The following is a 12,768-nucleotide window of genomic DNA, read 5'->3' as shown; positions in this document are numbered from 1 at the left end:
TTTAGCATGGATTCCTGATCAATTTTTTCCCCATCTTGAGGTGTATTTGAGGGAGAGTTTGATGTCTGACATCTACGCATAAATAGGGTTATTCCCCTTTATTTGGCCTCATCCCTAGAGGTGTTTAAGTCCCAGCTTGACCAAGCCCTGGCTGGGATGTTGGAGCTGTAGTTGGTCCTGCTTTGCGTAGGGAGTTGGACTGGATGTCTACCAACAACTCCTCCCACCTGGTGCTACTATGATAACCAGCTGAAAAACAGCTGATGTGACAAAGAGCAACTTCTGCTTCTACCACACGGGCGCAGCACAAGCCAACATTTTTCACAGCAAAACTACGGTGTATAAAACACAGCGACCTCCACTAGTTCGGAACAGCAGACGGAGAGGAGAAAATGTACCAGGCTTTCAACGAAGCACATTTAAAAAAAAAAAAGCAATCCATACTGTCTTCTGTAATGTTCGGAAAACCCGAATTTGCCCTGCATCTTGGTCTAAATTAAAATATTTAACAAAAACTCCTTCACACCATTTTCTGTCCCAAATAAACCCCTACTTTTGTAACTCATTACTCAGCTGACCAAAATTAGTTTAAGAAACTAGTGCAGCTTCTGAACCTCAGAACAGCCAGACTGGGTCAGATCAAAGGTCCACCTAGCCCTGTCAACAGTGGCCGATGCCAGGTACCCCAGAGGGAGGGGACACGACAGAGAATCGTCACGTGATCCTTCTCATGTCATCCACGTCACCCACCTCCAGACAAACAGAGGCCTGGGACATCATTCCTACCCCCTGGCTAATAGATTTTTATGGACCTAACCTCCATGAAACTTGATTTCCAATCTAGTAGAGGAGTCAAGTAAGGTGTTCTGGTACAGCAGTAGCAGTTGGGATGAGGAGGAAGACCATGGCGAGTTGGAGTACCATGTCTTGCTTCAGCTTAGGTTTTTTTCTTATAGTTCAGTCTATAACCAGCGATTGCAAGCCCAGCAACAGCAAGCGGTATATATACAAAAAGTTCATGATGGTTTCCCGGATCCACACCAGCGCTGGGAGGGATACATCCCACTGGAGCACTGTTCAGGGCCGTTGCCTCAGTTTCTTGTAATAAAACATAAGGTTTGCCGGTCTTGGGCTATGTCTAGACTGCAGGCGGATCTTTCGAAAGAGCAATCCGCTTTTTCGAAAGAGAGCACCCAGCGAGTCTGGATGCTCTCTTTTGAAGAAGCCCTATTTACATTGAAGAACGCCTTCTTTCGAAAGAAGGCGTTCTTCCTCGTGAAACGAGGTTTACCGCCATCGAAAGAAAAGCCGCGTTCTTTCGAAATTATTTCGAAAGAACGCGGCTTGAGTCTGGACGCAGGGGAAGTTTTTTCGGGAAAAGGCTACTTTTCCTGAAAAAACCCCTGAGTCTGGACACGGCCTTGGATACAATCCAAGCCTCAGTAATGGTATTGGTGTTAGCCCAATGTCTGTAGTGGTCCAGACTCCTTTTCCTTTGTAGGAGTGCAGTACATGGGTTGCATTCCTAAACTGGGGTGTTTGATTACCACAGTGTCTCCAGGTACATATTTAGAATCTTTGAGTGGTACAATGGGTTGGAGAGGTTCTCCCTGTAGGGAAGGAATCTCTTACTGCTCAGACTGCCCGTAGGAGTTTGCCGATTGTTTAATCTTTGCACCACAGTATCTAATCTGCTTTTCTATTTGCCATTTGTGGGCCTTTGGCTCCTCATGGATTCTTTACTTCCCCACTCCCATGAGTAGGCACGGGGGAAATGGGGACTCACCACCATAAAGGCTAGGTGGTCAAAACTATCTTATTCTTCAATACTGGCCTTCTAATACCTTTAATTTAGTTCTATTAATTAACAATCTAATTAATCTCTGGTCTAAATATCTGGTTAGGTTTAGTGAAATGGACACAGAGCTGGACAGATCTTTCAAACTATCCAGGATCAATCGGTTGGCTTGGCTGGTGTCTAGGCCTTTACGGGCACTGGATATTACTGAATTTACCAGCTTGGATTCTATACAATTTCTGGCCTATGACATAAGTGTTGCTGACAGAGTTTCCAGGCCTAAACCAATCTGCGATGGTATCTGCTAAGCTCTGTCGTTGCCCAATTAGGCAATTGCTAATTTGATTAGCCAGTCTAGCATACAGCTGGTCTATACCAGTGTGGAACATCACTAAGGTAAGGACCAGTGACAGTTGTCCTGGTTCTGGGACAGGGGTCTGTTCAGGGCATGATGCACAATTGGGAGGCTCTATTTTGTCCTTAAGGACCTGGTTAATAATACGGCAAGTTAGCAATGGCCATTGTTTAACAAATGACAGCCATGCCTCAGGGGTTACCTTGTCTGGGCTTTAAGTGGTAAGCCCCAGTGGGAGTTAGTAGGTCCAACTTCAGTGGCCTGATGTCAGTGTTTAGCTTCTTTTCCACAATATTCCACACAAACTTTAACTCAGAGGACTGTGTATTCTTTGTCCTCATAGTGTTCATGTTGCTACAATAAACAAAATAATTCTGTGTGAATGAGGGGCAGGCCAAGGCCATGTATTCCCCATTGCTATTAGCGTGTATTTTTCCTATGTATGTGACTTGAAGGAGGTTACGTTGACTAGAGTCACTGTTTCTCTTATAGGACTAAGCATGGTTCACAGATGTTTAATTAATAACTCATGCAATTCTATAATTCTTGAGGCCTTTTAAGGCATCAGGCACCAATGAGTAGCAGGTCAAGTAGCTGTTATTGCAATGGTGAGGTTACTAGTTTCCTCATTGTTGTGGGCATCTTTACTTAAATATGCTGATGTCCCACTTGCTCGTGTTGTTTCTTCTGGATTTCTTATTATCTCTGGCGCTCTAGAGCTATTAAAGCAAAACTAATCCGGTGGGGGAGAGGGCTGGTACCTCACTCCCAGTCCTTCTGTTCACGTGATGCACTCCTTGCTTCCTTCCAGTTCCTTTTTGTTCACCTGTGGAGACATTGTTCACATTCTCCTAGCTTAAACAATTTCCAAACTATTATCCTTGCACAGAATTTTAAAGTTGCTAATTGATTGGGCCCAATTATTAATTTTGTTGGTTTAAATTCATGCTTCTGCTTTACTCAAAGTATCCTTTCATTAAAACAATATCCTGCACACAACAATATTTGCAATACCTATTACAATTAAGACACACAAGACAAACTTGGACAGAACACAAACTTATTGTGTCATGACACAGAACCATGGTGTTGTTGTTGTTTCTTCAGCTGGCACTAGCGCTTTCTGATGATCTGAAAGACAAGAAAACATTTCTACCCCCATCGGGGTGGTCTATTATAACTTAAAATACTGCCTAAGATCTGCTAGGGGAACCAGTTACAGCTAGTTCCTTAACACTTCTATGGGCAAGTGAGCTACAACTTTCCGAGACCAAGGGCACTTTATCGGTACTCGTGACCTTCCACTCCCTCGAATTACCTCTGAGTTACTAGCCCTCCCTAACAGTGGCATGCCTCAGTTTCCTTCTTGTACCACAGATCAGGCTTAATGTGTGAAGCTATAATGCTTTTCCTTAGCACAAGGTGTTGGTTGGCCAGTTACTGTTCCTGCAAGCAAAAAGCTTTTATTTTCCTGAAAAGAATCATATGTACAATGTTACAGGCTTACTTATGAGGGACAGTTGGTTTCACACGTCTTCAGAACAGACAGGCAGTCTGCACCCACTTACAACCTTGGATCTGAGAGCAAGCTAAAAGTATTATCAACTCAGCCTTGAACATAGACACAGTGAAGTTTCAGAGTGTGGATTCTTAAAACAATAACTTGGTTTCTTAGAGAGCAAATTTAACCTTAAAAGTTGAATGTCCAACACAAGCACTAACTAATTTGTGCTTTGTTTGCAATTTTAAGCAAGAGGACATTGTCCAAAACAAAATAAAACTAGTTCATTTGAAACTCACAAAATAGAGTTACAATATATAGAGCTCATTCTTTTATGCAGTTAACTAATTAAGTTTCAGTAGAATACCTAATTTTTCTTGCAGATTTAACAAAAGTGTCCATAGACAAATGTTTACATTTGATTGTTTCTTTGCCTAAATGGTTTGCACAGTGCTTAAGAAAGAGGCTGCAAAGAAACGAGGTGTCATTTTTAAAGCAGGTTTCCCTTCACATATTACAACAATCGCTTAATCCCTTCCACACTCCCTCGGAGTTCACTTTTTACCTTCACATGCTTTTTCCTCTTATGATACATCTTGATTTCTGCTAAATGACTTTTCTTAATGACACAGGTTTGTTCAGTATCAATTTGGTAAGGAGGGTGTGTAAACAGAGCGCTCATCTTTGGACAGTCATTTTCTTTTGGGCTATTCCCGGTGGCAACTCCTTTCCCTCCAATATGGGCTTAATGATTGGGAGAGGAGTTTGACGTATTATGGCTTGAGCTTGGGTTAGCTCCTCTGTTTCCCTTAGTGCTGTGTAGGCTGCCAGAAGCGCTTTTTATAAGGCAAGTAATTTGACTGTGACCCCTGCCATAACTTTGAGCCAAACTGTATGGGATGGCGGGGTACCGCTTCTCCTTCTTGCCATAAGGCATAGGACATCCCTGTGTTTCCCACAGTGAGGTACAAATGAAATGGAGCATTAGGGTGAATCGGACCCATAGACTGATAAGTGTGTATCTCATTATCTAATTATCCTCATTAAGAAAGGAATTATTAAGAAAGGGATAGAAAATAAGACCCAGAATATCTTACTGCCCCTGTATAAAACTATGGTATGCCCACATTTTGAATACTGTGTACAGATGTGGTCTCCTCACCTCAAAAAAGATATTTTGGCCTTGGAAAGGGTTCAGAAAAGGGCAACTAAAATGATTAGGGGTTTGGAACGGGTTCCATATGAGGAGAGGTTAAAGCGACTGGGACTTTTCAGTTTAGAAAAGAGGAGACTGAGGGGGGATATGATAGAGGTCTATAAAATCATGAGTGGTGTGGAGAGGACTGATAAAGAAAAGTAATTTATTAGTTCCCATAATAGAAGAACTAGAGGACACCAAATGAAATTAATGGGTAGCAGGTTTAAAACTAATAAAAGAAAGTTCTTCTTCACACAGCGTGTTGTCAACCTGTGGAACTCCTTGCCAGAGGAGGCTGTGAAGGCTAGGACTATAATAGAGTTTAAAGAGAAGCTGGATAAATTCATGGAGGTTAGGTCCATAAAAGGCTATTAGCCAGGGGATAAAACGGTGTCCTTGGCCTCTGTTTGTCAGAGGCTGGAGAGGGATGGCAGGAGACAAATCGCTTGATCATTGTCTTCGGTCCACCCTCTCTGGGGCACCTGGTGCTGGCCACTGTCGGTAGACAGGATACTGGGCTAGATGGACCTTTGGTCTGACCCAGTACGGCCGTTCTTATGTTCTTATGTTATGTTCTTAGCTGTCTCAGAGCTTCCTCGTGGGAGGGGGCTCATTCCCAGCGAGCATGCTTCCTGAGCAAATTATACGGGGAGTAGGTACAAATTAAGATTCCCCGTTTTTCCAAATCTTTAATTAGTTCACAGACCGGAGCCATAGTTTCGGCTGGAATGCTGTACTGTTTTATCTTAGTTACAGTGGAAGGCGGGAGAGCGGGGTTTTGAGCTAGCAACGTTCTAAAGCCAGAAAGCTCTAAAAGCTCATTTTTCTCCATTAATTACTTTCTCCTTCCCCTCTCTAGCCTCAGGAGGAGCCGTTCCTGTAGGTGCTCCATATCCTTATTTAGGGTTCGCACCCGGGTACCCAGGTTCTGGCATTGCTCCCAGAGTTCGTCTCTCTCTCACTGCACTCTGATAAGCTCTGTTTCTAACTTCCAGTAGCTAGTACAGGCTGCTTGCCACACACCCTTTAACAGCCAGATGCAAGCGCCTTTCCCTAAAATCTCTTTATCCCATTTAGGATTGCCCCATCCCTCTTGGGCAAACTCCTTCTCTATACAGCTAAAATCCATGTCCAGCATGACAGGCTTCATGCTGCTGTATGTGAACCAATAACACAATCCTGCCAACTATGCCAATTCTGTCAGCCGACGGTCAGGGCAGTGTGTGTGTGTATGCTTCCAAGAAAAGGTTTAACGTCTGTGTTTTTACTGCTAGGACCGGGGTCCCGTCGCAGAGGGTGGCCAGCAGGCCAACAGACGCCCCGTTATATAGGAAGAGCTTATTACACCTTAGATTTTAGCTGCTAGAACACAAAGTTCCTTCGCAGCGGGCAGCCTGGGAAAGGCTGGAAAGGTGCCCCAACGGATCTTGTCACCTGGGAGTGACACAGATCCAAACGCCCAAGCTCTCCCTATGTCTGTCCCTTTATGACCGGCTGAAGTTCTTTTAAATTGTGCTTGGTTCTGTTACAGCAACTGAAGGAGTCAGGTTAAAGCTTCAACTGTTACAGGTTTATTAAAGAAGCTTATAAATCAGATGGTTACAATGGCTATTGCTCTATTTCTTAAATGCTAGCAAATATACAAATCTTAAAAATGATTACAGGAAAAAGGTAAAGATAGAAAATAGAAATAATGGTACCAAGTGACAGCTTAATCTTTAAAGAGCTCTGACACTATGTATATATATACTTAAACAAAGGACCACATCCAGGTACAATTTTTACCCCTTTCTGTGCCTCTCAACTCCAGCATGTCAGGCCAGGGCCGGTCTCTCAATTCCTAGGAAAGACGAATACGAGGTGGGCGTCCCCTTGGAACCTCGGGAGATCAAACACCAAACCCGACCAGCAGATAGATGATAGATTGACACTTAGAGAAAATGTGCTGCTGGACCCATCTATATACCCCTGGGGGCCCGTATCCTCTTTCTTATCTAAGAGGCCCAATTGTCCTGGTCCGTTTTGTAGCGCCAGTTCTTACAAGCAAGTTTCAAATTAATTTACACTTGCAAGAGAGATAACTAAATTGTAAGTACTGGACATTTTTTTACTGGGCGAGAGATTCCTCCCCCCGCGGACGGCTGTGTGTTCGTATCAATATGGGTTAAGTCAAGGGCACTCCTCGGCAGCCTCTTAGTCAGCAATTGGCATATCTCTGTTTACAGCCATTCACGGTCACACAGCCTGGGCCTTCTGCTCTGTGTGCCCTGCATGCTCCAGGCAAGCAAAAATGGATGTTACAAAAAGGATTCCTGTCTGGCTACATTTGATAGAGATGGGGATGTCTGCTCTCCAGACATTGCTTGGGAAATTAACACAGCAAGGCACCGATCATCCAAGATCTGCACACAATGCAGGCATGGGGCAAATTTTTCATGCAGTTCTCAGCCAACCTGTGGAACTCCTTGCCAAAGGATGTTGCATAGGCTAGGACTTGAACAGGGGTTCAAAAAAGAGCTAGATACACTCATGGAGGTGAGATGATTGGCCAGGCTGCGTAGGAATGGTATCCTGAGGCTCTGTTTGTCTAAAGCCGGGAATGAGTGACAGAGATGGATCACTTGCTGATTCCCTCTTCTGTTCCCTCCCTCAGGGGCACCTGGCATTGACCTCTGTCAGCAGACAGGGGACTGGGATGGATGGACCTTTGGTCTGACCCCATCTACCTACCATTCGCGCAGTGCTTTTTCTAGATTTAAAAGCACTTTGTATAGCCGGCCAATTGCATTTTCTCCATTGTGCACACTGGGAAGCTGAGACACGCAGGGATGCAGAAACTTGCCCCAAGTCATTCAGCTGGCCAACAGCTGGTTTTGAACCTCCTTGCATCCCTGTGCTCTCTCCACTAGGTCACACTGCCTCTTGGTGCCTGCCACGCGGCCAATGCGTTCATTAATATTGGACCTGCATCACCCCCTGGAGCAAAGGGGGAATGAATTCTGACCAAGGGTGAACTGGCACAGAGCTGAAGGGCGTTTTGACACCTGCAGAGTTTGGCCTTGCCATAAAAGGTTGCAAAGAGCTGGGCTGTTGTGATTGGCTGTTTCTCACTCACCCTTCCTCGCTTGTCCCATAGGCACATGCATATTCATAAGGCCATCTCTATGTGGGGGGAACAGCGTTCAATCTTATCTTGTTAAACATAACAGGAAGCTGCTTACTTTGCAAACACACAGACGATCTGTCTTAACACCCATTTCTAAGATCTCTCACTAGCCTGAACAGGAAACTCGCTCACTGCCTTGGCCGCAAGCAGAAAGCAGTTTAGCTAAGAAAACTAAAGATCCAAGCTGGGTGTTTGTGTGCAGCTTGTCAGAGCTTCAGTGGGGGGTGGTGCTCTATCAGGAGGCTTAGATACACTCAGTGAAGCCACATCGGGACCATAAATATAAAGGCTACATCTACACTGGCAGCTTCTTGCACAAGAACTCTTCCAAAAGAGCGCGTTTACACTAGCGTGTGCTTTTGTGCAAGAGAGGTGCTTTTGTGCAAGGGCATCCATGGAAGTGTAGACGCTCTCTTGTGCAAGAAAGCTCCGATGGCCATTTTAACCATAGGGGCTTCTTGCCCAAGAAATTCATGTTGCCTGTCTACACTGGCCTCTTGTGGAAGAGCTCTTGCGCAAGAGGGTTTCTTCCTTGTGGGGAGAGGAATGTCTCTTCCAGAAGAAGCCCTGTTTTCCAACGCTGGACTGTAAACTTACTTGAGCAAGAACGCGCGTGCAGTGTAGACAGCCGGCAAGTTTTTGCGGAAGAACGGTTGTTCTTGCGCAAGAAGCTGCCGGTGTAGATGTAACCCAAGAGGTTTTATTACACCTTACAGCCTTTAAACATTACTAAATATGTGCTTCTCGCCGCGGAGAAGAAGGCAACTAAGCAAGTGAGCTGGCAAGCAAGGATCCAACGCTTACGCCCCTTCTACTACCGACAATCCCAGGCCCTCCTGTCCATGCTCTGGAGGGCTGTAACGGGCGCTGTTCCAGAATAGGAATTCCTGGGCATCCCCACGGCCTAGACCCACAGGTGGGACTGTCCATGCAAGCAGTGCCTTTCGGCCATTTTATAAGGCTTTCTTCCTGAGGGGCACACGCATTCCCAGGAAGATTCTAGCAAAGCCCCACGGCGACCCGATTCCCACACGTGTCCTTGGGCTTCATTAATTCACAGCTCGTTTATGCAGCTTCAATCCAGGACAGTTCCTCAGATTCATCACCCACAAAGGACGGTGCAGATTCGGGAATCTCCCCAACGTCCTCAGCCATGAAGACTGAAGCAAAGAAATCATTTAGTTTCTCTGCAATGGCTTTATCCTCCTGGATTGCTCCTTTTATATCTCATGGTCCAGAGGCCCCACAAGTTTTTAGCAGGCTTCCTGCTTCTAATGTATTTAAAAAACATTTTGCTATTGCTTTTTGAGTTTTTGGCCAGCTGTTCCTCAAAATCCTTTTTGGTTTTTCTTATTACATTTTTACACTTAATTTGACAGTGTTTATGTTCCTGTCTATTTATCTCAGTGGGACTGGACCTCCACTTTTTGAAAGATGCTTTTTTCTCCCTCACTGCTTCTTTTACATGGTGGTTAAGCCACAGTGACTCTTTTTTAGGTCTCTGGCTATGTTTTTTAATTTGGGGTATACATTTAAGTTGGGCCTCTATTATAGCATCTTTGAAAAGTTTCCATGCAGCTTGCAGGGATTTGGCTCTCGTCACTGTGCCTTTTAATTTCTGTTTCACTAACCTCCTCATTTTTGTATAATTCCCCTTTTTGAAATTAAATGCCAGAGCATTTCCGAGAATGCCACCATAGAGGTCCTGGGTTTCAGTCTCCTTCCTAGCAGCCTAAATTTGGCTTCCAGGACGTCTCTCCTACCCCTCCCTACGTCATTGGTGAAGGCCTGGATGTGCCTTGAGTCAAACTGTGGAGGCCTGTTGAGGCGAAGGGCTGGAGGTTCCTTCAGGTGAAGTACTGGAGGCTTCATTATCTAGCAGGTTCTGCATTTCTGTTTGATTTGAGTCCTGGCCATTCCTAGTTTGGTTTTCAGAGGGGGTAGCTGCGTTTCTGCCATTTGAGCTTCCGGCTCTGCCACTTGCGTTTTCTCTTCCGGCTGCTGGGGGTTGGTTTCCCCGTGCAACATTAAAACCTTCTTTTATCTTATCAGATATCTCATCATCTGTAAGCTCTATCTGAAACGTTTCGGGTGCAGCTGCGTACTTGTCGTTTAGATGTTTCTCAATTAACTTCTGGATGGCCTCATCCCGCTGTTCCTTTAAATACTTTGCCGCTTTATCCTTGAGCAGCGTCTTGCTTTGCTCAGCTTCTATGGGGATCCTTTCTGTGGATCTGTTACAGAACAGCCACCATGTGAACCCGCCACAGGGAATAACCAATATGAACACAAGCCCGATGAACTGCAGGGATAAAATCAAGACGTTAAAACCTGTCAATTGCGTTCGACTTTTTCTCTTTCCCACTCTGCTGCCTCTCGCCCCCAAGCAAGTCTCCTTCACACCCCAAGGATCATCCAGCCCCCCCCACACTGAGTACTCTGCCCCCAGCCCCCCACCCTGTGCCCTGAACCCTCCCACACCTATCTTTCTTCCCTCAGCCCCCCCACCCCTTGACCTCTCTGCCCCAAGCCCTCCACTCCCTGCCCTGAGCACCCCCAAGAGCTCTCTGCCCCCAGCTCCCCACCCCCTGCCCTGAGCCCTCCCCCACTCAGTTCTGCGCCCACAGCACTCCAGCCCCTGCCCTGACCCCCCCCCCACACACACACACACCAAGGTCTTTGCCTTCACTGCAGCACCCTTTTCCTTGAGCCCCCCAATCTTCCCAGCCCCCTGACCTCACAGCTTCACCCCCACCCTCATCCCTAAGCCCGCAACACACAACCCCTTTGCTGCCCTTTAAAATACACCCTCCCGGCACGCTCCCTCCCACCCCCTGCCCATAGAGGCATCAAGGGAGGGAAATTGACTAGTCAGCTAGACTTTAACATCCTTAACCTGCTCTTAAATATCTCCAGGGATGGAGATTTCACAACCTCCCTGGGCAATTTATTCCAGTGTTTCACCACCCGGACAGGCAGGAAGTTTTTCCTAATGTCCAACCGAAACCTCCCTTGCTGCAGTTTAAGCCCCTTGCTCCTTGTCAAGTCCACAAAAGCCAAAAAGAGCAATTTTTCTCCCTCCTCCTTGGGACACCCTTTTAGACACCTGAAAACTGCTCTCATGTCCCCTCTCGGTCTTCTCCTTTCCAAACTAAACACACCCAATCCTCCCTCATCCTCCTAGCTCATGTGCTCTAGCCCGTTCATCACTCTCGTTGCTCTTCTCTGGACCTTCTCCAATTTCTCCACCTCTTTCCTGAAATGTCATGCCCAGAACTGGACACAACCCTCCCACTGAGCCCTCATCAGTGTGTGTGCTCATGTATGTAGCACCCAGCGGCAGACCCTGGTTTCCTCTAATTTTTGAACAGAAACCATTTTTTTTTCTGCTGAATCAAATACACGAGGGAAAACACCGGAGCAAAAACAGGCAGGATGAGAGCAACGTTATTTCCTCTCTCGGAGCAGGTGGATCTTACCTGGGAAACGTGATAAGCAGTAGTCACTAGCTGTGAGTTGCCTGCAGGGCCGTTCACTGTCCGTGATTTCCATACACAATCAACATATTTCCCATCCAGAAGCATGATAATTATCCACAAGAAAGTGGGTTTAAAAGCCTTCATAAAAACGCCACCAAATCTTTTAGTCTTTTTCCACTCAGGGTCTAGCCATGTTATACGACAGCAGCAGCCTGAATCACATTTTTCGATTTTACAGCAAAAGATGTCTTTGCATTTTGAACGAGGCTGCACAATCACACCTAATAGAAACAAAGCAATGGGTGGTACGAAGATATAGCCAAGGCTGTACCAAAGTCCCCACGTCTTGCTTTCTGGGCATTTGAAATCCGGCTCCATTGTGTGTTGCACCACCAACAAAACGAGATAGAACACGGATGTTGATATGACCGTGAAGTACTTTCTCCATAGTTCTATGAACTTGCTGCCGATACCCGTGCTAATCTGTGCTGTTCTCATCTCGCAGGGCAGAGGGAAGGCGTGAGCCAGAGTCCGTTACAGATGTATAAATGCTTCTGAACGGGGCGTGAGAATGAAAGTGAAAACAGGGCTTTCCTGGAATAGTCGTTCTCAATGTTTCCACCCAATAACAATGGGTTTGTGTCTTGGCGTCCATTCTGCAAACAGTCTGGTTTCACACAATTCAACTAGCAATGAGGAATCAGATTCTAATTCCTCACTTCAGCCTTCTCCTAACTGCTCAGGGGGGATCGTTTTTCCTGCACTAAAAAGATCGTTCCCTTATGGATGTTAAAGTGGAAGGTTTCTGAAACTCACCTTAAAGCAGGGCTACTGAACACATGATACAGCATGTGGCCTGTTTGCTTGCAGTCGGTGAGTGGGAGCCGAAACAAAAAAATACTCACTATGGCTGTGTCCAGACTCCATGCCTCCGTCGACGGAGGCATGTAGATTAGCCAGCTCGGAAGAGGGAAATGAAGCCGCGATTAAAATAATCGCGGCTTCATTTAAATTTAAATGGCCGCCCCGATCTGCCGATCAGCTGTTTGTCGGCAGATCGGGAGAGTCTGGACGCGATGCCCCGACAAAGAAGCCTTTCTTCATTGACACAGGTAAACCTGGTTTCACGAGGCTTACCTGTGTCGATGAAGAAAGGCTTCTTTGTCGGGGCATCGCGTCCAGACTCTCCCGATCTGCCGACAAACAGCTGATCGGCAGATCGGGGCAGCTATTTAAATTTAAATGAAGCCGCGATTATTTTAATCGCGGCT

At 45.9% G+C, this 12,768-nt stretch overlaps 1 protein-coding gene across 1 annotated transcript in view; it reads right to left on the bottom strand.

The window, feature by feature from the left end:
* Positions 1-1,338: 1,338 nt before the first annotated feature.
* Positions 1,339-12,768, bottom strand: part of LOC142821193 (uncharacterized) — a 48,474-nt gene continuing 37,044 nt past the window's right edge. Inside the window, exons 7-8 of the mRNA XM_089774186.1 lie at positions 11,498-12,031; positions 1,339-10,320 (exon numbers count right to left, since the gene is read on the bottom strand). Coding sequence (XP_089630312.1) covers positions 9,823-10,320; positions 11,498-12,031 — 1,032 coding nt within the window. The 3' untranslated portion in view covers positions 1,339-9,822. The remainder of the gene's footprint in view (positions 10,321-11,497; positions 12,032-12,768) is intronic.

Source organism: Pelodiscus sinensis, chromosome 30, assembly GCF_052426305.1.
Source record: "Pelodiscus sinensis isolate ZL-2025 chromosome 30, ASM5242630v1, whole genome shotgun sequence".
Taxonomy (NCBI): domain Eukaryota; kingdom Metazoa; phylum Chordata; order Testudines; family Trionychidae; genus Pelodiscus; species Pelodiscus sinensis.
Note: the sequence above shows the minus strand (reverse complement) of the source record. Positions and strands in the feature narration are given on the sequence as shown.